The sequence below is a fragment of the Salmo trutta genome, chromosome 26 (genome assembly GCF_901001165.1).
Source record: "Salmo trutta chromosome 26, fSalTru1.1, whole genome shotgun sequence".
Lineage (NCBI taxonomy): Eukaryota > Metazoa > Chordata > Actinopteri > Salmoniformes > Salmonidae > Salmo > Salmo trutta.
The window spans coordinates 25,054,010-25,080,198 of NC_042982.1; the positions used below are offsets into that span (position 1 = coordinate 25,054,010).

The window sequence follows — 26,189 nt, forward strand, 5'->3', positions numbered from 1 at the left end:
AGAGGATGGTATGGAGAGGGAGGAGAGGGAGAGGGATGGGGTGGTGAAATACTGTATCTATACTGAACATAAATGCAACGATTTTACTGAGTTACAGTTCATAAAAGGAAATTATTAAATTTAAATAAATTAATTAGGCCCTAATCTATAGATCTTACATGACTGGGCAGGGGGGGTGCAACCATGGGTGGGAATAGGCCCACCCATTGGGGAGCCAGGCCCAGCCAATCAGTTTTTCCCTACAAAAGGGCTTTATTACAGACAGAAATTCTCCTCAGTTTAATCAGCTGTCCGGATGGCTGACCTCAGATGATCCCTCAGGTTAAGAAGCCAGATGTGGAGGTCCTGGGCTGGCATGGTTACACGTGGTCTGCGGTTGTGAGGGCGGTTGGACGTACTGCCAAATTCTCAACAACAAAAAAAGAAAATTCTGGCAACAGCTCTGGTGGACATTCTTGCAGTCAGCATGCCAATTACACACTCCCTCAAAACTTTAGACTGTGGCATTGTCTAGTGTGCCAAAACTGCACATTTTAGAGTGGCCTTTTATTGTCCCCAGCACAAGGTGCACCTGTGTAATGATCATGCTGTTTAATCAGCTTCTTGATATGCCACACCTGTCAGCTGGATGGATTATCTTGTCAAATGAGAAAATGCCCACTAGCAAGGATGTAAACAAATTTGTACACAAAATTGGAGAGAAATAAGCTTTTTGTGGGTATGGATAATTTATGGGATCTTTTATTTCAGCTCATGAAACCAACACTTTACATGTTGCATGTATATTTCTGTTCAGTATATATAGTGCTGTTTGTCTAGTTTTATTGTTAAAGCTGCAACAGTAGAGGTGGTGTAAGTATTGATAGGCCCCATGTGCTCAATGCCACCCAGGCCTGCATTAGGCTATTGGCCCTTATGGGGGAACTATAGTAGACAGAACACAGCTCTTTGACCCAGCACAGAGAACCTGGTGGGGACTCTGTGCTTGCATTACTGAGGAAGTTAGTGGTGTTAGTCTGCCTGTGCATGGCCACAGGTGGAAAAAGGGCTGATTCACAGTTGTACAGCTGGCAGGGCTTGTTGGTACTGTTGATGTACAACATCACACAATCAGTGAAACATGCATGCACAGACTTAAACCCATAGATAATGTAAATAGACACACACACACACACACACACACACACACAACCTGTTGATCTGTCTGCATCTTGCGTCCCACCACTCTGAAGGCGTTAGTAGAGGGGTTGTGGTAGATCTGGACCCTGCTGAAGTTCTGCGGCCCTGTTCCTGCCGGGAGCCACTTCTTATTCCCATCATCATAGATCATCACCGTGGCCCGAGCCTGGCAGGTACTGGACTCACTAAGGGAGAGACAGAAAGAGAGTTATTGTTAGAGGTCGACCGATTAATCGGCATGGCCGATTTCAAGTTCACATAACAACCGGTAATCTGCCTTTTTGGACGCCGATTATGGCCGATTACATTGCAATCCATGAGGAGACTGTGTGGCAGGCTGACCACATGTTACGCGAGTGCAGCATCAAAAGGACCTTGTGGCTGCAATGAGCCAAGGTAAGTTGCTAGCTAGCATGAAACTTTTTTTTTTTTTAAATCGCTCTTTACATAATCACTAGTTAACTACACATGGTTGATGATATTACTAGTTTAACTAGCTTGTCCTGCGTTGCATATAATCAATGCGGTGCCTGTTAATTTAGCATCGAATCACAGCCTACTTCAACTTGATTTAACAAAAGCGCATTCGCGAAAAAAGCACCATCGTTGCAATAATGTACCTAACCATAAACATCAATGCCTTTCTTAAAATCTACACACAAGTATATTTTCTAAAACATGCATATGTAGTTAAAATAAATTAATGTTAGCAGCAATATTAACTAGGGAAATTGTGTCAATTCTCGTGTTCAGTGCAAGCAGAGTCAGGGTATATTCAGCAGTTTGGGCTGCCTGGCTCGTTGCGAACTGTTGAAAGGCCATTTATTCCTAACAAAGACCGTAATTAATTTGCCAGATTTTTACATAATTATGACATAACATTGAAGGTTGTGCAATGTAACAGCAATATTTAGACTTAGGGTTGCCACCCGTTAGATAAAATACGGAACGGTTCCGTATTTCACTGAAAGAATAAATGTTATGTTTTCGAAATGATAGTTTCCGGATATTACCATATTAATGACCAAAGGATTGTATTTCTCTGTGTTTATTATATTATAATTACGAATTAAGATTTGATAGAGGAGTCTGAGTGGTGGTAGGCAGCAGCAGGCTCGTAAGCATTCATTCAAACAGCAGCTCTAAGCAAAGCTGAGATGCACAGCGCTGTTTATGACTTATCAACTCCCAAGATTAGGCTGGCAATACTACAAGTGCCTATAAGAACATCCAAGAGTCAAAGGTACATGAAATACAAATGGTAGAGAGAGAAAGTCCTATAATTCCTATAATAACTACAACCTAAAACTTCTTACCTGGGAATATTAAAGACGCATGTTAAAAAGGAACCACCAGCTTTCACATGTTCCCATGTTCTGAGCAAGGAACTTGAACGTTAGCTTTTTTACATGGCACATATTGCACTTTTACTTTCTTCTCCAACATTGTGTTCTTGCATTATAAACTAAATTGAATGTTTCATTATTTAATTTGAGACTAAATTGATTTTATTTCTGTATTATATTAAGTTAAAATAAGTGTTCATTGTTCATTCAGTATTGTTGTAATTGTCATTAATTACAAATTTTTATATATATATATATATATATATATATATATATATATATATATATATATATATATATATATATATATATAAAAAAAGAAAAGAAAAAAAGAAATAAATAAATAAATATAAATATATATATATATATATATATACACACACTGCTCAAAAAAATAAAGGGAACACTTAAACAACACATCCTAGATCTGAATGAAATAGATAATCTTATTAAATACTTTTTTCTTTACATAGTTGAATGTGCTGACAACAAAATCACAAAAATAATCAATGGAAATCCAATTTATCAACCCATGGAGGTCTGGATTTGGAGTCACACTCAAAATTAAAGTGGAAAACCACACTACAGGCTGATCCAACTTTGATGTAATGTCCTTAAAACAAGTCAAAATGAGGATCAGTAGTGTGTGTGGCCTCCACCTGCCTGTATGGCCTCCCTACAACGCCTGGGCATGCTCCTGATGAGGTGGCGGATGGTCTCCTGAGGGATCTCCTCCAAGACCTGGACTAAAGCATCCGCCAACTCCTGGACAGTCTGTGGTGCAACGTGGCGTTGGTGGATGGAGCGAGACATGATGTCCCAGATGTGCTCAATTGGATTCAGGTCTGCGGAACGGGCGGGCCAGTCCATAGCATCAATGCCTTCCTCTTGCAGGAACTGCTGACACACTCCAGCCACATGAGGTCTAGCATTGTCTTGCATTAGGAGGAACCCAGGGCCAACCGCACCAGCATATCATCTCATAAGGGGTCTGAGGATCTCATCTCGGTACCTAATGGCAGTCAGGCTACCTCTGGCGAGCACATGGAGGGCTGTGCGGCCCCCCAAAGAAATGCCACCCCACACCATGACTGACCCACCGCCAAACCTGCTGGAGGATGTTGCAGGCAGCAGAATGTTCTCCACGGCGTCTCCAGACTCTGTCACGTCTGTAACTTGCTCAGTGTGAACCTGCTTTCATCTGTGAAGAGCACAGGGTGCCAGTGGCGAATTTGCCAATCTTGGTGTTCTCTGGCAAATGCCAAACGTCCTGCACGGTGTTGGGCTGTAAGCACAACCACCACCTGTGGACGTCGGGCCCTCATACCACCCTCATGGAGTCTGTTTCTGACCGTTTGAGCAGACACATGCACATTTGTGGCCTGCTGGAGGTCATTTTGCAGGGCTCTGGCAGTGCTTCTCCTGCTCCTCTTTGCACAAAGGCGGAGGTAGTGGTCCTGCTGCTGGGTTGTTGCCCTCCTACAGCCTCCTCCACGTCTTCTGATGTACTGGCCTGTCTCCTGGTAGCGCCTCCATGCTCTGGACACTATGCTGACAGACACAGCAAACCTTCTTGCCACAGCTCGCATTGATGTGCCATCCTGGATGAGCTGCACTACCTGAGCCACTTGTGTGGGTTGTAGACTCCGTCTCATGCTACCACTAGAGTGAAAGCACCGCCAGCATTCAAAAGTGACCAAAACATCAGCCAGGAAGCATAGGAACTGAGAAGTGGTCTGTGGTCCCCACCTGCAGAACCACTCCTTTATTGGGGGTGTCTTGCTAATTGCCTATAATTTCCACCTGTTGTCTATTCCATTTACACAACAGCATGTGAAATGTATTGTCAATCAGTGTTGCTTCCTAAGTGGACAGTTTGATTTCACAGAAGTATGATTGACTTGGAGTTACATTGTGTTGTTTAAGTGTTCCCTTTATTTTTTTGAGCAGTGTATATATAAAAAAATTATAATAATAAAAATTAAAAAAAAATAATAATAATAAATAAAATACAAAAAAAACAACAAAAAAAAAAATTAAAAAAAATCAGCCGATTAATCTGTATCGGCTTTTTTTGGACCTCCAATAAATCGGTATCGGGAGTTGAAAAATCAGTTATTGTACAAATTAATTATTTATTATGCAAAAGAAAACTTAATGAGTTGAATTGATAGAGATAGTGAGAGATTGAAAGCCAGCCTGCCAGCTTAGTGGAGTCTGCCACTAGCACAGTCAGTGTAGTCAGCTCAGCTATCCCCATTGAGACCGTGTCTGTGCCTCGACCTAGGTTGGGCAAAATTAAAGATGGCGGTGTTCGCCTTAGCAATCTCACTAGTATAAAAGACCTCCTCCATCCCTGCCATTATTGAAAGAGATTGTGATACCTTACATCTCAAAATAGGACTACTTAATGTTAGATCCCTCACTTCAAAGGCAGTTATAGTCAATGAACTAATCACTGATCATAATCTTGATGTGATTGGCCTGACTGAAACATGGCTTAAGCCTGATGAATTTACTGTGTTAAATGAGGCCTCACCCCAGGGTTACACTAGTGACCATATCCCCCGTGCATCCCGCAAAGGTGGAGGTGTTGCTAACATTTACGATAGCAAATTTCAATTTACAAAAAAAAAACCAACGACGTTTTCGTCTTTTGAGCTTTTAGTCATGAAATCTATGCAGCCTACTCAATCACTTTTTATAGCTACTGTTTACAGGCCTCCTGGGCCATATGCAGCATTCCTCACTGAGTTCCCTGAATTCCTATCGGACCTTGTAGTCATCGCAGATAATATTCAAATTTTTGGTGACTTTAATATTCACATGGAAAAGTCCACTGACCCACTCCAAAAGGCTTTCGGAGCCATCATCGACTCAGTGGGTTTTGTCCAACATGTCTCTGGACCTACTCACTGCCACAGTCATACTCTGGACCTAGTTTTGTCCCATGGAATAAATGTTGTGGATCTTAATGTTTTTCCTCATAATCCTGGACTATCGGACCACCATTTTATTACGTTTGCAATCGCAACAAATAATCTGCTCAGACCCCAACCAAGAAGCATTAAAAGTCGTGCTATAAATTCTCAGACAACCCAAAGATTCCTTGATGCCCTTCCAGACTCCCTGTGCCTGCCCAAGGATGTCAGAGGACAAAAATCAGTTAACCACCTAACCAAGGAATTCAATTTAACCTTGCGCAATACCCTAGATGCAGTTGCACCCCTAAAAACTAAAAACATTTGTCATAAGAAACTAGCTCCCTGGTATACAGAAAATACACGAGCTCTGAAGCAAGCTTCCAGAAAATTGGAACGGAAACGGCGCCACACCAAACTGGAAGTCTTCCGACTAGCTTGGAAAGACAGTACCGTGCAGTATCGAAGAGCCCTCACTGCTGCTCGATCATCCTATTTTTCCAACTTAATTGAGGAAAATAAGAACAATCCGAAATTTATTTTTGATACTGTCGCAAAGCTAACTAAGAAGCAGCATTCCCCAAGAGAGGATGGCTCTCACTTCAGCAGTAATGAATTCATGAACTTCTTTGAGGGATCTTTGAGGGAAAAGATCATGATCATTAGAAAGCAAATTACAGACTCCTCTTTAAATCTGCGTATTCCTCCAAAGCTCCGTTGTCCTGAGTCTGCACAACCCTGCCAGGACATAGTATTAAAAACTTGAGTGTCTCCCTTGATCCTCTCTCTCTTGACACAATGATGAAAATAATCATGGCCTCTAAACCTTCAAGCTGCATACTGGACCCTATTCCAACTAAACTACTGAAAGAGCTGCTTTCTGTGCTTGGCCCTCCTATGTTGAACATAATAAACGGCTTTCTATCCACCGGATGTGTACCAAACTCACTAAAAGTGGCAGTAATAAAGCCTCTCTTGAAAAAGCCAAATCATGACCCAGAAATTATAAAAAACTATTGGCCTATATCGAATCTTCCATTCCTCTCAAACATTTGAGAAAAAGCTGTTGTGCAGCAGCTCACTGCCTTCCTGAAGACAAACAATGTATACGAAACGCTTCAGTCTGGTTTTAGACCCCATCATAGCACTGAGACTGCACTTGTGAAAGTGGTAAATGACCTTTTAATGACGTCAGACCGAGGCTCTGCATCTGTCCTCGTGCTCCTAGATCTTAGTGCTGCTTTTGATACCATCGATCACCACATTCTTTTGGAGAGATTGGAAACCCAAATTGGTCTACATGGACAAGTTCTGGCCTGGTTTAGATCTTATCTGTCAGAAAGATATCAGTTTGTCTCTGTGAATGGTTTGTCCTCTGACAAATCAACTGTAAATTTCGGTGTTCCTCAAGGTTCCGTTTTAGGACCACTATTGTTTTCACTATATATTTTACCTCTTGGGGATGTCATTCGAAAACATAATGTTAAATTTAACTGCTATGCGGATGACACACAGCTGTACATTTCAATGAAACATGGTGAAGCCCCAAAATTGCCCTCGCTAGAAGCCTGTGTCTCAGACATAAGGAAGTGAATGGCTGAAACTTTCTACTTTTAAACTCAGACAAAACAGAGATGCTTGTTCTAGGTCCCAAGAAACAAAGAGATCTTCTGTTGAATCTGATAATTAATCTGGATGGTTGTACAGTCGTCTCAAATAAAACTGAAGGACCTCGGCGTTACTCTGGACCCTGATCTCTCTTTTGAAGAACATTTCAAGACTGTTTCAAGGACAGCTTTTTTCCATCTACTTAACATTGCAAAAATCAGAAACTTTCTGCCCAAAAATGACACAGAAAAATTAATCCATGCCTTTGTTACTTCTAGGTTGGACTACTGCAATGCTCTACTTTCCGGCTACCCGGATAAAGCACTAAATAAACTTCAGTTAGTGCTAAATACGGCTGCTTGAATCCTGACTAGAACCAAAAAATGTGATCATATTACTCCAGTGCTAGCCTCCCTACACTGGCTTCCTGTTAAGGCAAGGGCTGATTTCAAGGTTTTACTGCTAACCTACAAAGCATTACATGGGCTCGCTCCTACCCATCTTTCCGATTTGGTCCTGCCGTACATACCTACACGTACGCTACGGTCACAAGACGCGGGCCTCCTAATTGTTCCTAGAATTCTAAGCAAACAGCTGGAGGCAGGGCTTTCTCCTATAGAGCTCCATTTTTATGGAATAGTCTGCCTACCCATGTGAGAGACGCAGACTCAGTCTCAACCTTTAAGTCTTTACTGAAGACACATCTCTTCAGTAGGTCCTATGATTAAGTGTAGTCTGGCCCAGGGGTGTGAAGGTGAACGGAAAGGCTGGAGCAACGAACCGCCCTTGCTGTCTCTGCCTGGCCGGTTTCCCCTCTTTCCACTGGGATTCTCTGCCTCTACCCCTATTACAGGGGCTGAGTCACTGGCTTACTGGTGTTCTTCCATGCCGTCCCTCGGAGGGGTGCGTCACTTGAGTGGGTTGAGTCACCGACGTGGTCTTCCTGTCTGGGTTGGCGCCGCCCCTTGGGTTGTGCCGTGGCGGAGATCTTTGTGGGCTATACTCGGCCTTGTCTCGGGATGGTATGTTGGTGGTTGGAGATATCCCTCCAGTGGTGTGGAGGCTGTGCTTTGGCAAAGTGGGTGGGGTTATATCCTACCTGTTTGGCCCTGTCCGGGGGTTTCATCGGATGGGGCCACAGTGTCTCCTGACCCCTCCTGTCTCAGCCTCCAGTATTTATGCTGCAGTAGTTTATGTGTCGGGGGGCTAGGGTCAGTCTGTCACATCTGGAGTATTTCTCTTGTCTTTTCCGGTGTCCTGTGTGAATTTAAATATGCTCTCTCTAATTCTCTCTTTCTTTCTTTCTCTCCCTCTCTCGGAGGACCTGAGCCCTAGGACCATGCCTCAGGACTACCTGGCTTGATGACTCCTTGCTGTCCCCAGTTCACCTGGCCGTACTGCTGCTCCAGTTCCAACTGTTCTGCCTGCGGCTATGGAACCCTGACCTGTTCACCGGACGTGCTACCTGTCCCAGACCTGCTGGAACCCTGACCTGCTGGAATCCTGACCTGTTCACCGGACGTGCTACCGGTCCCAGACCTGCTGTTTTCAACTCTCTAGAGACAGCAGGAGCGGTAGCGATACTCTCAAAGATCGGCTATGAAAAAGCCAACTGACACTTACTCTTGTGTTACTGACTTGTTGCACCCTCGACAACTACTATGATTATTATTATTTGACCATGCTGGTAATTTATGAACATTTGAACATCTTGGCCATGTGCTAAGTCGCTCTGGATAAGAGCGTCTGCTAAATGACTAAAATGTAAATGTAATAATCTCCACCCGGCACAGCCAGAAGAGGACTGGCCACCCCTCATAGCCTGGCTCCTCTCTAGGTTTCTTCCTAGGTTTTGGCCTTTCTAGGGAGTTTTTCCTAGCCACCGTGCTTCTACTCCTGCATTGCTTGCTGTTTGGGGTTTTAGGCTGGGTTTCTGTACAGTACTTTGTGATATCAGCTGATGTAAGAAGGGCTAAATAAATACATTTTATTTGATTTTGACTTGAAAGGAGAAGAAGGGATGTGTTGGGTGAGGGGTCAATGATGGAGGAGGGAACCAGGGGCAAGTATGGTGGAGTACAGTGGGGTAGGAAGAGAGGGAGGGGAGAAGATGGGACAGGGAGCAGAGGGGGAGAAAGAATCAGAAACATTAGCCAGGTCACACGCTGCCATAAACAAGACATACTTGAGAGTTGAGCCAGTCCATACAGGCCATCATCCAGTTGCTCTGGTCAAACTCACCCAGCCACTGTCACACTATGGCTGTCAATGGACCCACTGATGCAAGCCAGCACAATAAACTCTTAATGAAGGGAGGAAGCAACAGGTAATACACCATATTGAATGGTGTCTCTTCAGCACAATCAACAGGCCATTTATACACCTGTGAGTGTATAGTCAAAGTGTAGGCCCTCCCTTGACATGTGTATTATGACAATATATGCACTGATGCATTTACCAGATGTTCGTGTGTGTGAAAGACAGTTTGGGAAGAGATGGATTAAGAGTAGGAGAAACAGACCAGACAGACAAGGATAGAGAGACAGAGAGGGACTAAAAGAGCAGGAAAGCAGTAGGGTCATTCCACCAATTTGGTGCCTTTTGAGAAGTGTAACTTGGTAAAAAAAATATATACATTTGATCGAATGTAAAAATTAGGTGAAATCTGTCATAAAAAAAGCACATGTTCAATTTCATAAAAAACATGTTTTCCCATCTCAAGAAGTTAAATGAAAAATGACTATAGTAAGAGTTGACGATTTCATCTTAAAATCAGCCATGAATCTCCTTGTGATGGGAAATGGAAACTTGTTTGCAACAGCGAGTGGCAATTGAATGCAAGCATCATTAACATTTTTCAAATTGTTAAAACATTTCTAGCCCTGAGTAACAGGGTTGACGTGTTTTACTCGACACGCTGGGTTTTCCAACACAAAACAGCAGAAATTGGACAAAAATAATAGAACCAGCTCACCTGCTTTTACACAATGATGTTTTATTTTCAATGTTTCTTTTGAAAATAATTTTAAAAAAAAGAATAATTTCAGCGTATTAAAACAAGAAAGAGTTCAGTAAAAGTAACAGGGTTGACCTTAAAAACGAGGGACAGATGTAAATTAATCACTAAATCAGATTATGATTTATTTAATCTTCAGAAATTACTTCGTCAAGCAACAAAATAACTACTTTACAATGATTGTCAAAACTCGGTGTTAAGTGGGTTAAATGTTGGGGTTAAGTGGGTTAAAATCTTCCTAGAACTCAGAGGCGGCAGGTAGCCTAGTGGTTAGAGCATTGGACAAGTAACCGAAAGGTTGCAAGATCAAATCCCCTTGCTGACAAAGTAAAAATCTGTCGTTCTGCCCGTCATTGAAAATAAGAATTAGTTCTTAAGTGACTTGCCTAGATAAATAAAGGTAAAATAAACAGAGGATACACAAAAGGGACATGTCAAAATTAAGAATTTCGGTACTTTAGCAAGTCTTAATTCAGATTTATTGAATTCGCCATGTGGTCTATGTTAAAATGCACTTCATTTAATAGAACAGGCTTTTAAAATTCAATATTGGTCCACAATTTCTACTTAAAATATCAAAAGGGACACAAAAGGCACTCTTCATGAAAGGATACATTAAAATGGCCAATTTTATGACAAGAGGAAAGATGGTTTGATCCAAAATAAGATTGTTTGGGAACAACAATGGAGGCTGACAAAGACCGGAAGCTCTGCTGTGCTCCGGGTCTGAGAGGAGGATCTGGAACCTTCCACCTGCACAACATCAACATCTCCTCCCACCCACCCACAGGGAGAGCCCTTACAGATAGCTGACTGCCATGCAGGCTCCTAGGGCAGCTTTGCATTAAGTCCCACAGACAGAAAAATAACACTGGAAATGCAACCTGTTCTTAGGGAAAATGTACCAGCTAATACAAACCTTGGCACTTTCACAGCCCCTGGTATATAAGAGAAATTAAACAAAATGTAGACACTACTGGAAATACAAACCGATCTATAGGAGAGGACTGCAGTGTTATGCAAGTAGGCTTATGTGCAGTGGCACTGACAGACCAGTGTCACTAACTAGAGCCAGGCATGGTGACATGGTGCTGGCAGGGTGACAATGACAGATGGTGAGGGCCTCCCCGATGCTCTGGCTCATGTCAAGGCTCACACACACTCCCCTAGTCACACATACAGGGGAAGACAAAACTGTTTTTTCAACCACTCCACAAATTTCTTGTTAACAAACTATAGTTTTGGCAAGTCGGTTAGGACATCTACTTTGTGCATGACACAAGTCATTTTTCCAACAATTGTTTACAGACAGATTATTTCACTGTATCACAATTCCAGTGGGTCAGAAGTTTACATACACTAAGTTGACTGTGCCTTTAAACAGCTTGGAAAATTCCAGAAAATTATGTTGTGGCTTTCGAAGCTTCTGATAGGTTAATTGACATCATTTGAGTCAATTGGAGGTGTACCTGTGGATGAATTTCAAGGCCTACCTTCAAACTCAGTGCCTCTTTGCTTGACATCATGGGAAAATCACAATAAATCAGCCAAGACATCAGAAAAAAAATTGTAGACCTCCACAAGTCTGGTTAATCCTTGGGAGCAATTTCCAAACGCCTGAAAGGTACCACGTTCATCTGTGCAAACAATAGTATGCAAGTATAAACACCATGGGACCACGTAGCCATCATACCGCTCAGGAAGGAGATGCGTTCTGTCTCCTAGAGATGGACGTACTTTAGTGCGAAAAGTGAAAATCAATCCCAGAACAACAGCAAAGGACCTTGTGAAGATGCTGGAGAAAACAGGTACAAAAGTATCTATATCCACAGTAAAACGAGTCCTATATCGATATAACCTGAAAGGCCGCTCAGCAAGGAAGAAGCCACTGCTCCAAAACCCCCATAAAAAAAAGCCAGACTACGGTTTGCAACTGCACATGGGGACAAAGATCGTACTTTTTGGAGAAATGTCCTCTGGTCTGATGAAACAAAAATAGAACTGCTTGGCCATATTGACCATCGTTATGTTTGGAGGAAAAAGGGGGAGGCTTGCAAGCCGAAGAACACCATCCCAACCATGAAGCATGGGGGTGGCAGCATCATGTTGTGGGGGTGCTTTGCTGCAGGAGGGTCTGGTGCACTTCACAAAATAGATCATGAGGAAGGAAAACCATGTGGATATATTGAAGCAACATCTCAAGACAACAATGTCAAGGTATTGGAGTGGCCATCACAAAGCCCTGACCTCAATCCTATAGAAAATTTGTGGGCAGAACTGAAAAAGCGTGTGCGACCAAGGAGGCCTACAAACCTGACTCATTTACACCAGCTCTGTCAGGAGGAATGGGCCAAAATTCACCCAACTTATTGTGGGAAGCCTGTGGAAGGCTATTCGAAGCATTTGACCCAAGTTAAACAATTTAAAGGCAATGGTACCAAATAATAATTGAGAGCATGTAAACTTCTGACCCACTGGGAATGTGATGAAAGAAATAAAAGCTGAAATAAATAATTCTCCACTATTATTCTGACATTTCACATTCTTAAAATAAAGTGGTGATCCTAACTGACCTAAAACAGGGAATTGTTGCTGGGATTAAATATCAGGAATTGTGAAAAACTGAGTTTAAATGTATTTGGATAAGGTGTATGTCAACTTCCGACTTCAACTGTAGATTTCTACTTTTCAATTCACATTACATCCTTGCCTTACCTTTCACAGTAGCCACTAAGCAAACTACTTAACAATCTGAGCAACTTTTCATCTAAGACATTACAATATTGAATAATGCAACAATCCACAAGCATGTGCTGACAATTAAAAGGGTTTATTTTCTCATCCCTACACATCAAATTAGCTGACAATACACATCTAACTCCTGCTAGCTAGTTTCAAGTTATTGTCATGTTCACTAGTACAGTGAAATGCCTTACTTGCTCTTTCACAAGTTCGCCAGTTTACATTGCAGTATATGTGTAGCCCACGGTATTTTGGCTTAAAGTCTAATAAGTGTGAAGACCGAGAGGAAGACAGTGAAGGAGAGGGAGCAGACTGTCAGAGAGCATGCCTCATTTCTCTCCTTTTCCATCTCTTCTCCCACTTCACCTCTCTCCAGTCTGTGATACAATCTCCCACTTCCTGTGACACAGCTCTGTAGCCACAGCCCACTTCCTGCTCCCAGCAATGCCTAATAAGGATTGACTCAGCCTGACTAGTGAACAATAGACACACGCTCATACATATACACAAACTCACCCTTTCAAGTTTACCCACTCATGTGCCCACTGTTGACCTAAATGTTTGTTAGGTAAGGCATGTGAAGAAAGGAGGAAGTGATTTAAAAGATGTCCCTGGCTGGGGACACAGCGGTGTGAGGGAAGAGGGTGAGGAAAGAGATGTGGATCGTGGTCAGTAGACACGGAAACAGAAGTGCAAGCTGAACTTTTCCAGCAAGAATGCCAATATTCCATTTAAAAAGGTTTGCTCACATTTGTTTTTAGTGAATGCAACCCACCCAGGTATGGAGCAGTGAGGGCAGCTCCGAACTGGTAAGGTACAGAGAAAAGGGACTGGGAAATGGATGCATTTTTAATAGGAGAGAAAGCAGGGGCTCAAGAGGACAGAGTGAGGAGTGAATTATTGATACATCTACAGACATTGAGACTCCCATGTTAAAGCAGGCAGTCCAAGGGCTTGGCAGGCATGCTACATGGACGCACATGTTTTTCCACGTGTTACCATCTGAATGAACCATGGGGGGAAAAAAGTCCATAAACCATTCATTTTTTACATTTATTTTACCTTTATTTAACTAGGCAAGTCAGTTAAGAACAAATTCTCATTTTTAATGACGGCCTAGGAACAGTGGGTTAACTGCCTTGTTCAGGGGCAGAACGACATTTGTACCTTGTCAGCTCGGAGCTTCGATCTTGCAATCTTTCGGTTACTAGTCCAACGCTCTAACCACTAGGCTACGCTGCCGCCCCATTCCTGTGACAGTGTCCAAGCAGCACACATAATGCAGTCCTTGAAGGTTAGTTAAGAGTCCAGACTAGCAATTAAGCTAAGCGTTAACTAGCTGACCGGTTTGTTTAAGAGGTGTTGTACAGTGAGAGCCAATAGCTCACTGGCTAGCTGAGCATTAAAATAACTCAAACAAGGAATGGACAGTCTTAATCTGAGGAATTTTCACATACCCATGAAACATTAATTGTGTTGGACGTGGCTGCTGCACATGTCAAAGTCATAACCAAGTGCTCCTGCAAAGTTTATGAAAATATCCCGTTTGTCAAGATGACAAATTAGCAACCTAACTGATAAACATTATGATAAAGTTTACAGCCTGAATACACAGACAGACAACACCTACAGGAGAACCAACAAACCGAACTCAATGACAACGTTTCGTTGAATAAAAAATAAAAAAATAGAAACTCAGACATTTAGAGCCAGAATCGGAGCCTATAATTTCTCAGTCAGTGAGGGGTTAACAGGAAACTGCAGTGCTCGACAGGGGCACACGCTCTGAGAAGTCTGTATAAGGCTTTGCTCAGAGCTTGTACAGACAAGTACAGTCAGGTCCAGTGGCTCTCGCTCTGTTTACCTGGCCCTCCCACCATGCTCTTCTCCACACTCCTTATTTTCTTCCCTCCCCCTCTCTCGGTCTACACGTCTGTCCCCCATCGTCCCTCTTAATCCCTCAATCCTCATCTCTGCGCTCATACTTAGGCTACCAGTTAATCAGTCTACCAAGCCCCGTGCCAAACATGTTAGCAATTTGGACTTTCCCTCCACTGTTCCACTTTGGCAGAACATGTTGAGTGCTTTCTATGTCCTGTCAGTGTGCTATGATGCTGTGGGGTCATTCATGACAGACAAACTGTCCAGTCTAGCACATCACATCAATAGAAAGTCTAATGCACTTTAATTTGCTCACAGATAGAGTCATGTACCAATCAAAAATGGTGCTTGAACTCCAAAAGCTTTTTATTTTTCTAATTTGTATATCATGAGAAAATCAACATGACTAAAGGTAATGAAATAAGATGCATCACAGCTCAGTTTATTCAGATCTCAGGAGGACTTCACGCCTAGTGGAAATGTGAACAAATGTTATTCCACTCATAGTACCTCTTCCCACTAAAAAATGTCTAGTTTAAAATGAGAGCTAAAACAAAAAGTAAAGCAATGTTAACTCCCTCTCTCAGCCTTGATGAAAATAAAGACCCCAGTTCCAAGTCGTGGATGATGAAGATGCCGATCACACACGTTCTTAAAGGCAGAGTAAAAATAACCTGGTCCTGTCTCTCCAGGATACAGCGCACTACCTGGGTATCTCTAGCACCACAAGGCGAGTACACACACAAACGACATGGGCATAGGTGACCAACCATGTGTGATCTCTTATTCAGTTTACGTACAAAAACAAGTGCATTAGTTTTGAAGTTTCCAGTATCATCTGACAGTATTGTCCTCAATGAATTTACCCTCCAGTCAATTCCAGGGCTGTCACAGTGACATCAGACTCAGTGATATACTTTTTTCATGTAGTGTTTGGACACCTGCTAGTCGAACATTTCATTCTAAAATCATGGGCATTATTATAGAGTTGGTCCACACTCCCTTTCTGCTATAACAGCCTCCCCTCTCCTGGGAAGGCTTTCCACTAGATGTTGGAACATTGGAAGCAAGTCCCCACAGCATTCAGCCACAAGAGCATTAGTGAGGTAGGAAACTGATGTTGGGTGATTAGGCCCGGCTCGCAGTCAGTGTTACAATTCATCCCAAAGGTTTTCGATGGGGTTGAGGTCAGGGCTCTGTGCAGGCCAGTCAAGTTCTTCCACACCGATCTCAACAAACCATTTCTGTATGGACCCCACTTTGTGCCAAGGGCATTGTGATGCTGAAACAGGAAAGGGCCTTCCCCAAACTGTTGCCACAAAGTTGGAAGCAAATACTCTAGAATGTCATTGTATGTTGTAGCATTAAGATTTCGCTTCATTGGAACTAAGGGGCCTAGCCCGAACCATAAAAAAAACAGCCCCAGACCATTATTCCTCCTCTACCAAATGTTACATTTTGCACTATGCGATCTCCTGGCATCTGCCAAACCCAGATTCCCCTGTCGGTCTGACAGATGGTGAAGACTCATTCATCACTCCAGAGAACGCATTTCCGCTGCTCCAGAGTCCAATGGAGGCGAACTTTACACCACTCCAGCCGACGCGTGACATTGCGCATGGTGATCTTAGGCTTGGGTGCAGTTGCTCGGCCATGGAAACCCATTTCATGAAGCTACCGATCAGCAGTTCTTGTGCTGACGTTGCTTCCAGAGGCAGTTTGTAACTCTGTAGTGACAGACGAGGACAGACGATTTTTATGTGGTACGTGCTTCAGCACACCCGTTCTGTGAGCTTGTGTAGCCTAACACTTTGTGGCTGAGCCGTTGTTGCTCCTAGACGTTTCTACTTCTCAATAACAGCATTTACAGTTGACCAGGGCAGCTCTAGCAGGGCAGAAATTTGACCAACTAACCTGTTGGAAAGGTGGCATCCTATGACGGTGCCACATTGAAAGTCACTAAACTTTTCAGTACGGGCCATTCTACTGACAATGTTTGTCTATGGAGATTGCATGGCTGTGTGCTTGATTTTATACACCTGTCAGCAACGGGTGTGGATGAAATAGCTGAATCCACTCATTTGAAGAGGTGTCCATATACTTTTGTAGTGTACATCTGGCCCAATTGACACTAACACAGTGGGACACAGACAGTAACAGCACTGAATAACAAGTAGAGTGTTAAATCGGTCAAACACAAAAACACATAGGCTGTACACAAAATAGGATGATAAATGGACAGAATACCTCAGATCCTTGAAGAACAGGTCGTTTTGTAAGAGGCAAACCGTATGGACCGACTGGCTGACTACTGAAGCCCCCAGACTAAAGATTGAGGAGGACCAGGGCCCCTGTTGTAATCCTTTGCCTACTGCTGTTAACTCTCCATCTCCCTTCCTCGTGCCTGCCCCTCCTCACACAGGTCCTAGCATGCTGCTACATGCAGACTGAAGACTAGTGCTTTTAGTCTCTCCCCTGTGAGGCACACAGCACCAGGCTCGTGAGTGGCACAGTGGTCTAAGGCACTGCATCTCAGTGCTACAGGCATCAATACAGACCCTGGTTCGAGTCCAGGCTGTATCACAACCGGCAGTGATTGGGAGTCCCATAGGGCGGCGCACAATTGGCCCAGCGTCGTCCAGGTTAGGGTTTGGCCGCTGTAGGCAGTCATTGTAAATAAGAATTTGTTCTTAACCGACTTGCCTAGTTAAATAAACACAGCACCAGGCTCGCTCTCTCCCTCGCTAAGGTGTCAGATTCTCTGTCTCTTGTTATGTTCTGCCTCTCAAACTCTTTCACTTTTTCCTCTTTCTTTCTCGGTCAGGCCCAAACCACTCAGCATTCTTTGTGTGCTGACTCATCGGTGCCTGAGTTTCTCTGGAATCGTCTCTCCAACGTTGTGGAAACGTTCCTTGGCTGTCTGGGCCAGGCCTCTGACCACTTGAAAGAGGCCGAGGAGCAAAAGCAGCATTCCAGCTCCTGAAGCGCTCTGGGGGTGCCGTGACTGGCACTCACTATGCCCTTATTTGGACCATCGAATCATTTCTCTCCTCTCTGCATTCACTTAATTCCTTTTACAGGGCCAAGCATATCCTCCCTGAGAGGCTGAGGAGGAGGCATAGCCCATTGGAGAAGATCCCTCCTCATTAGGGGGTGGGGACATGATGAGAGAAACTCCCCACTCTCTCAGTTGTCCAGACATGTAACTCTGTCCACATCTCTAGAGAATATGTTATGGGTATGAAGCTGCGCTCACAGGGCACAAAAGAGCGAGGGAGGAAGGATAGAAACTAAATTGAGTTGATACCTCATCTTTATGGAGGTCTACGAGTGCTGCATGCCTGTGGATTGACACTTAGCATTAGCTATATAGATGCTGAGTAGTAGAATTTCCTTTATCATCAGCTTCAAAAGGGTCAACGCTGGTCAAGACACAGGAAGTACATTTTTTTTGCTGAAGTACACAATCAAATCATGGATCTATGAAATGTTGCTGTCCTACTCTTTGACAGTACGCACACACCATCTAATAAAGTGTCTTCAAAATGGTTAAACTTGCCTCGTGGTCACTAAGGGTCATTGCATGAACATGCTTGTTAGTAGAGAATGAAGCAATGGAATGAGGATCAGTAAATCTACCTTTTAAACGAGGTGGTACTTTTTACAGCTATATCCCAATGGTGGACATTCAGTAGAGACGATTCACTACCCATTGAAAATTTATCCAAATGACTAAACCTAGAATTATTCAACACAGATATCAGACAGAGAGACCCAATCGGGAGATGTAAAGAGGCAACCAGTCCAGCGAAAGCACAAAAGTTTCTGTAAACAACAGTCGCTTCGCTAATCATTCACAAAAATGTCACCCATGCAGGAAATAGTTTGATGCCAAATCTAAAAAAGAAACTCCCTATTTAACCAATAGTGGCATCGCTTGAGCCTCTATTTAAAGCTTCAAAACAAAATATAGCTTGTATCCAGTTAATGCATTGTCTTAGCATCCTCATGTATGGCAGAAGGTAAAGTCAGTATTTGTGACAGTGTTTTTGCAATGGCTGACGCTATAAAACTGTTTTCCACAGATCTCCCTCTCCATTTTCACCTAGGGAGGAAGAGAGAGTTATGAATGGAGAGCGACAAAGAGAACAAGAGGGAGAAATTGCAGCCATTGCTGACTGTGCATTAAAACGTTACAGCATGGCTTCCACAACAAGCTTTAGCTTCACCAGGTCAGACCTAGCCCATCTCAGCCCCGGTCAGCGACCACTCATGCTCGTGATTTTACAGCATCCAACATAGTAATTTTCATAGGATCTCTATTTTAGTTCCTAATTCTATGGTATCCAATGCCTAGTGTTTAGTTTCTCACCTACAGCTCCAGTGACGGTGCAAGTTTACACTGTGTAGCTATGCTGATGCCCTCGGCTTGTTGGGACAAAGCCAACCAAGACCTGGAGTTGACCAGGGAACCATAAGGAGAATATGATGATGATGGTTGTTCCAGAGACACAAGTGGCCCTGAGAAACCACAGTTTCCTCCTTACCTACAGCATCTATAAGGATCAGCTACAGGCAGCACTACATTTCTTATTGATGGGATATAAAAGGAGAAACTGGGAGCATTGGGAATGAGGGATATGGGTGTGTGAAAGGGTACTAGCTAGGGTGGAGGGAAGGAACAGAATGGTGTACATGGGAGTGTCAGGCAGAATCCCAAATCCCCTCAAAACTCCATTTGCACGTTCATGCGCACCTCTGCTTTATGCACAAGTGTCCCAATGCTAGCTGAGGGGGTAAAAATGATCGAGGGTGTAGCAGCTAATTAGACCCTCCAACAGCCACATCAAACAAGCCAGGAGGCCCCAGAGCAGTGCTATCCCAACACGCACTGCGAAATGTTGAGTTTGCGCAATTTCATAGGAAGAATTGAGAGGTGAGCCTAATTATGAGACATGCATTTTATTCACCGTCAGTATACCGTACTATAGGAGGGTGTAGAGGATTCTTTGGTCAGTGACCAAAGCCAAACTGTTGCTTCCTGTTTACCATGCCCTACCCACCATTCTGCACCCGCCTAGACGTGTGAGTGACACCGCTGAACAAGGGGGGATATTGTAATCTAGATGCTTAGTAATAGAAGAAAACCCACAACCACCAAGGAAACTGGATGTCCCGATTGCGACAATATAGGCTAATTTTTGTACATTGTGCACTGCATCTAATTGCTTTAAAATGGGAGAGCTTGTGATGAAGCATGTCACAGATTGCTCGGCCACAGTGTCATTCAGTGTTAATGTATAAATGATGGCGCACAAAGTATTTTCAGTGAATACTACCACACACGCAACTACACAAGTCCAATTGATTTCCACACGAGTACAATTTATTTTTGTACAAGGAACCCATCTGAATCTACTTTGATGAACAAAGGAATTAAGGAAATAGTCTACTTATGGAGACATGAAAAAATAAAAATACAATGATTATGTGCCATAAAAGTCTTAGCTACAGGATTACAACATAATGACTGTTACATGGCAGTGTCATCAAAGAGACAAAGTTAGACAAACAACTAAACCACCATAATAAGTTCTGACTTCTCAACTAGGGGTTAAACGTTCACTGATGATGGTAGAGGGGGAGGGGAGGGGAGGGTAGCAAGTGGAATACACTCCCTGTGAGACTACACAAGCCAGTCTGGCCTCCATAGCCCATTTCAATACAGACAGGCAGGCAGACAAAGAATGACGTGAGAGAAATAAAGGAGACTGACTCACCTACAGAGTGTGTGTTCCTGCTTTTAAGTAAACCAATAGTATACGTGCTCAGCATGGAGAGAGTGAAAAGGGAACATTTTATCACCCCAAACACACATAACGGCAGGTAGCCGCCCTGTGTGTTTGGGGTGATTTGATTTGGCTTTAAGAGCGTTGGGCCAGTAATTGACAGGTTGCTGGTTTGAATCTCAGAGTAGACTAGATGAAACATCTGTTGATGGGCCCTTGAGCAAGGCATTTAACCCTGTAAGTCGCTCTATAGGGTTGCAAAGGGTTGGAAAACTTTCCAGGAAATTTTGGGAAATTTTAGTGAAATTTTCCATGGGAAGTTAAGTCCTGGAATTTGGGGAATTTTGCTTTAATTCATAGAAAGAAAAAAAAAGTTAGCTTATAACAGTGAACCATTTTTGCAGGATACACAAGGCAATTCTAGGTCTTGTGGCATATTTTGGTTAAACTATCCCCAATTCAATGGAATTGCAACCCTCTGCATGCACAGTGAATTCTTCCATCACATGTACAACTGATTCTCAAGATCTTGCACACTAATGAGATGCTATTGAGCCCACACTACTATACTGTCTGAGCCAAGGACTACATGCTTTCTGGTAAGTTTTGATTACAATACTGAGTGGGGTGAATACATTTTATATGACATACATGATTTTTTGTTAACTAGTAAATAGTAGCCTACAGCAAAGTGGGTTTAAATCATTTCTAACTTGTTAACAATTCCTGCTAGTTAGTTTTTGCTACCATGTGGGTTTTAGCTAGCTTGAGCCTGGTAACTGAGTGTTAATTCACCCGTTTCCATACATGTTTCATTTTAAAACATTTATCTTACAAAGGAGTTGTTTAATCTAACTGCTTAACTATTTATCTGTACATGGAATTGTATTTTTTTTTTAAACTTTTTTTAATTGAATAATCTTTACAGGAAAATGCCACGGGCACTATCTGATGTGTGGAAACATTTCGCTGCAGCTAATGTAGAAGGAAAAGCTGTGTACATTTGCAAGTATTGTGACAAATCATATGTGAAGAATGCAACAAAGATGCAGAATCATCTGGCCATGTGCATAAAGTTCCCTCAGCGCTTACAACAAGCAACCTCTGACAAAAGTCCCTCTACTTCTAGTCGAGGTGAAAATGATGAATCGGACACCTTATCGATAGCAACAGCTCATTGTCCTCCTGGAATCAGAAGTTTTTTGACTCAATGGAAGAACGTAGTCAGAGGATATGCTGATGAATGTCTTGCTCGAGCTGTGTATGCAACTGGTTCACCTCTGATGCTCACAGGCAATGTGTATTGGAAGAGATTTCTGAATGTTCTTCACCCAGCATACACCCCTCAAACCAGACATGCTTTATCTACTCATTTGCTGGATGCAGAGTTCAGAGTTCAAGTGAAGGTCAAGCAAATCATAGAGAAAGCAGACTTCATTGCAATCATCTCTGATGGGGGGGGGGGGTCGAATCTTCGTGGGCAAGGAATAATTCATTGCATCATCTCCACCCCTCAACCAGTATTCTACAAGAGCACAGACACAAGGGACAACAGACACACCGGTCTCTACATTGCAGATGAGCTGAAGGCAGTCATCAATGACCTTGGACCACAGAAGGTATTTGCACTGGTGACAGAAAATACTGCAAACATGAAGGCTGCTTGGTCTAAAGTGGAGGAGTCCTACCCTCATATCACACCCATTGACTGTGCTGCTCATACATTGAATCTGCTCCTCATGGACATCATGGCACTGAAAACAATGGATACACTCTACAAGAGAGCCAAGGAAATGATTAGGTATGTGAAGAGTCATCAAGTTATAGCAGCAATCTACCTCACCAAGCAAAGTGAGAAGAATAAGAGCACCACATTGAAGCTGCCCAGCAACACCCGTTGGGGTGGTGTTGTCATGTTTGACAGTCTCCTGGAGGGGAAGGAGTCTCTTGAAGAAATGGACAGCCCCATCAAGAGGATCCTCCTGGATTATGTATTTTGGGAGAGAGTGGTAAGCAGCCCGAAACTCCTGAAACCTATAGCAGTAGCCTTTGCACGGATTGAGGGAGACAATGCCATCCTGTCTGATGTTCAGACTCTGCTTGCAGATGTAAGAGAAGAAATCCATATTGCCCTGCCCACTTTACTGTTGCTCCAAGCAGAGGAAACTGCAGTTCTGAAAAACATCAAATAGCGTTTAGACTTTTGCCTGAAGCCCATACACGCCGCAGTGTACATGTTGGGCCCCAAGTATGTTGGCAAGAGCATCCTGTCTGGTGCAGAGATCAACAAGCCCTATGGTATCATCACTACCGTGTCTCGCCACCTTGACCTGGATGAGGGCAAGGTTCTTGGCAGTCTGGCGAAGTACACTTCCAAGCAAGGGCTTTGGGATGGAGATGCAATATGGCAGTCGTCCCAACAAATCTCATCAGCCACCTGGTGGTAGGGACTTTGTGGATCTGAGGCTCTTTCCCCTGTTGCCTCAGAGCACAACTGGTCCTTGTTTGGGAACACACACACACAGACACACACACCAAAGCACGCAACAGTCTGACCAATACAATGGTTGAAAAATTGGTGGCCATCTGGGCAAATTTGCAGCTTTTTGAGCCTGACAACAAGCCATCCTCAACAAGTTTGGAAAGGGACAGTGAAGATGAGGCCTCAGAGTCTGATGTTCAAGAGGTGGACATTGAGGAGGTCCAGGGAGAAGACATGGAAGCCTGAGAGGAAGACAACCAAAGCTTTAGTTTCTAGACTGTCATTTTACAGATGTTGAAAACGTTTTTGGGAGATGCGATGGATCATTCAATATTTCCTTTCTTTTGTTGTTCATTAAAATCATCCCATGTGAAGAGTCAACAGATTTAATTAAAGTTAAATTCGTAACAAAATTATTCATTTTTCTATTGGAAGGATTTAATTATTTGCAATTATGTCTAATTATGATAAGATAAAAGGCTTATGTTTCTGTCTCCATATGATATGGTAAATATATCCAATGCAAAAAAACATCTACATTTAAATGGTATTAATACCCATATATTCCCGTTAATTCCCACAAAAAAAGTTTCCACCTCTGAATATTCCCCAAAATGTAAAAAAAATATATACATTTTAACTGTGCTCAACATGGTAAGAGTGAAAGGAGAACATTTGTAACTGGTGAGAGCAGCCTTTTATCACCCCAAACACAGTTCCTTGCTAGACACTATATATCTTGATGCCTAGTCACTTTACCTCTGCCTACATGTATATATCTGACTCAATTACCATGTACCCCTACACATTGATAGTGTATTGGTACTACTTGTGTTTTCTATTCTTATTATTTAACTCTGCATCGTTGGAAAAGAGCTTGTAAGTAACTGGGTTGGGCTCAATTCAGGAAGTGGCTTGAATTTAAAATTCAGAAAATATATACAAAAAAACTTTTGAAATAAAACAGCTTCTGCTTTTAATTTCATTGACAAGTCATTGAAAACAAATTCCCTTTTTTCGATTATTGAACTATAATTTTAGTTCACTTCCTGAATTGACTCCCTTCAATTTGAATTGACCCCAACCATGGTAAGTAAGCATTTCAGTGTAGGTAGACCTTACATCTGTTGTATTTGGCACATGTGACATAACCAAATAAAATGTTTTGACACAGTGCATGGAACAACTTCTTAGATCGAATGTGACATGTTTCACACCCACCTTACACCTGAAGGGTGCCCTGTGTAGCCTACTGTATGCTAGCCCAGCCCAGCGGAGTCCGTTAGTACCAGACACCGATGCATTTCCTGTGTGACAGTGTAGTCTGAGATAGAGAAACATGGAGGAAACTGTCTCAGCTGATTATGGTTATAGGGAGGATGTATGCACAGCCAGGGTGGACAGAGAATATGGTTATCTTTGTGTAATAAACTACCTTGGATGTATTGACTGAGGTTTCTATTTATTAGATGTGGGTCACCTCAGGATCTAGGCCTACCTGTATTGGGAGAAACCATGGGACATTTAACCAGCTGGCTACACTTGTCGCAACATTCACATACGGTAAACTATGCTGAGGACAATGAACTTGATTACGTGACAGACAACATTACATTCCTCACCCATTATGTAAGCAAGGTAAATGACATGGCCTCTTTAGATGGGGCCAGAGCCCATTCATTCATTAGGCCTAGAAATCAGTGTTGGCTTTAACAAAGTAAACCAAAGTGACCAGCAACAGGTTAAAAACAATACAAGGCCTTACTTACTCAACTTGGTTTGGCAAAAGCAGTGAGAAATTCAAGATTGGTTAAAGATAAATAACTTGTTGCACAGGTTATGGAATCACAAAAAATATACATTGTGGATAGAGTCCCAGATATATTATAGAATACAAATGTACATAGGCCCAGGTGATATGCGAGGGCCATTGTGTTTGAATCAGGAAAAAAATTACATTCCAGAAAAGGCCTAACTAGTCTTGGCTTCAAAGCGTGTAATTGCCAACTTCACAGGCTGCAACAGGATGTGGAATTCGTTGACTGGCTTGTTCCATGCTCGGCGCAATTTGGTTGTGTGTACAGGCCTGGTTGGCCAACTACGGGGGAATAGGGTCCTTGCATGGATGCGTGGAACTATGGCAGGCCAGCTGACCAGACAACTCCATGTCTAGCAGTGGAACTATGGCAGGCCAGCTGACCAGACAACTCCATGTCTAGCAGTGGAACTATGGCAGGCCAGCTGACCAGACAACTCCATGTCTAGCAGTGGAACTATGGCAGGCCAGCTGACCAGACAACTCCATGTCTAGCAGTGGAACTATGGCAGGCCAGCTGACCAGACAACTCCATGTCTAGCAGTGGAACTATGGCAGGCCAGCTGACCAGACAACTCCATGTCTAGCAGTGGAACTATGGCAGGCCAGCTGACCAGACAACTCCATGTCTAGCAGTGGAACTATGGCAGGCCAGCTGACCAGACAACTCCATGTCTAGCAGTGGAACTATGGCAGGCCAGCTGACCAGACAACTCCATGTCTAGCAGTGGAACTATGGCAGGCCAGCTGACCAGACAACTCCATGTCTAGCAGTGGAACTATGGCAGGCCAGCTGACCAGACAACTCCATGTCTATCAGTGGAACTATGGCAGGCCAGCTGACCAGACAACTCCATGTCTATCAGTGGAACTATGGCAGGCCAGCTGACCAGACAACTCCATGTCTAGCAGTGGAACTATGGCAGGCCAGCTGACCAGACAACTCCATGTCTAGCATACACAACAGCGTGCTCTACCACAGGGCACCATTACAGTTCCATTTCCCACCAAAATGTCCCAAATAGGACAACAAATATTGATTCCATGATACATGCAAATCACCATGGGACACAAATTGTAATTCAAGTAAAGTACAAATGACCCGGTCTAGGCTTAGGCCTATTGTACTGGAATTAGGCCACTTGACAATATGTTAAACTATCACAGAGCAGCAGGCTTCTACGGTATGACAAGGGGACAGAGCGCTCGAGCTGGCATTTCTCTGATTCTTCTCTCATTCATCCCGTTCCAAAATTCCAATGGGCTACAAAGTGATACATTGTATCAGGTGCTCTGCATTGAAACAAGTTGATTTAGTCTGGCGGTCACTTTGATGATGACATGTTTAGGCTATCTCGAGACAAAACTAGACTACCAAAACAGTTTGAGATCTTTCGAAGTTACAATAT

The 26,189-nt window shown here is 43.1% G+C and overlaps 1 protein-coding gene across 2 annotated transcripts in view; it reads right to left on the reverse strand.

The window, feature by feature from the left end:
• LOC115163521 (vasodilator-stimulated phosphoprotein) overlaps positions 1-26,189 on the reverse strand; it is a 40,841-nt gene that overhangs the window by 13,807 nt on the left and 845 nt on the right. For both annotated transcript variants that reach the window (XM_029715502.1, XM_029715501.1), the window contains exon 2: positions 1,193-1,364. In XM_029715502.1, the coding sequence (XP_029571362.1) occupies positions 1,193-1,364 (172 nt within the window). The remainder of the gene's footprint in view (positions 1-1,192; positions 1,365-26,189) is intronic.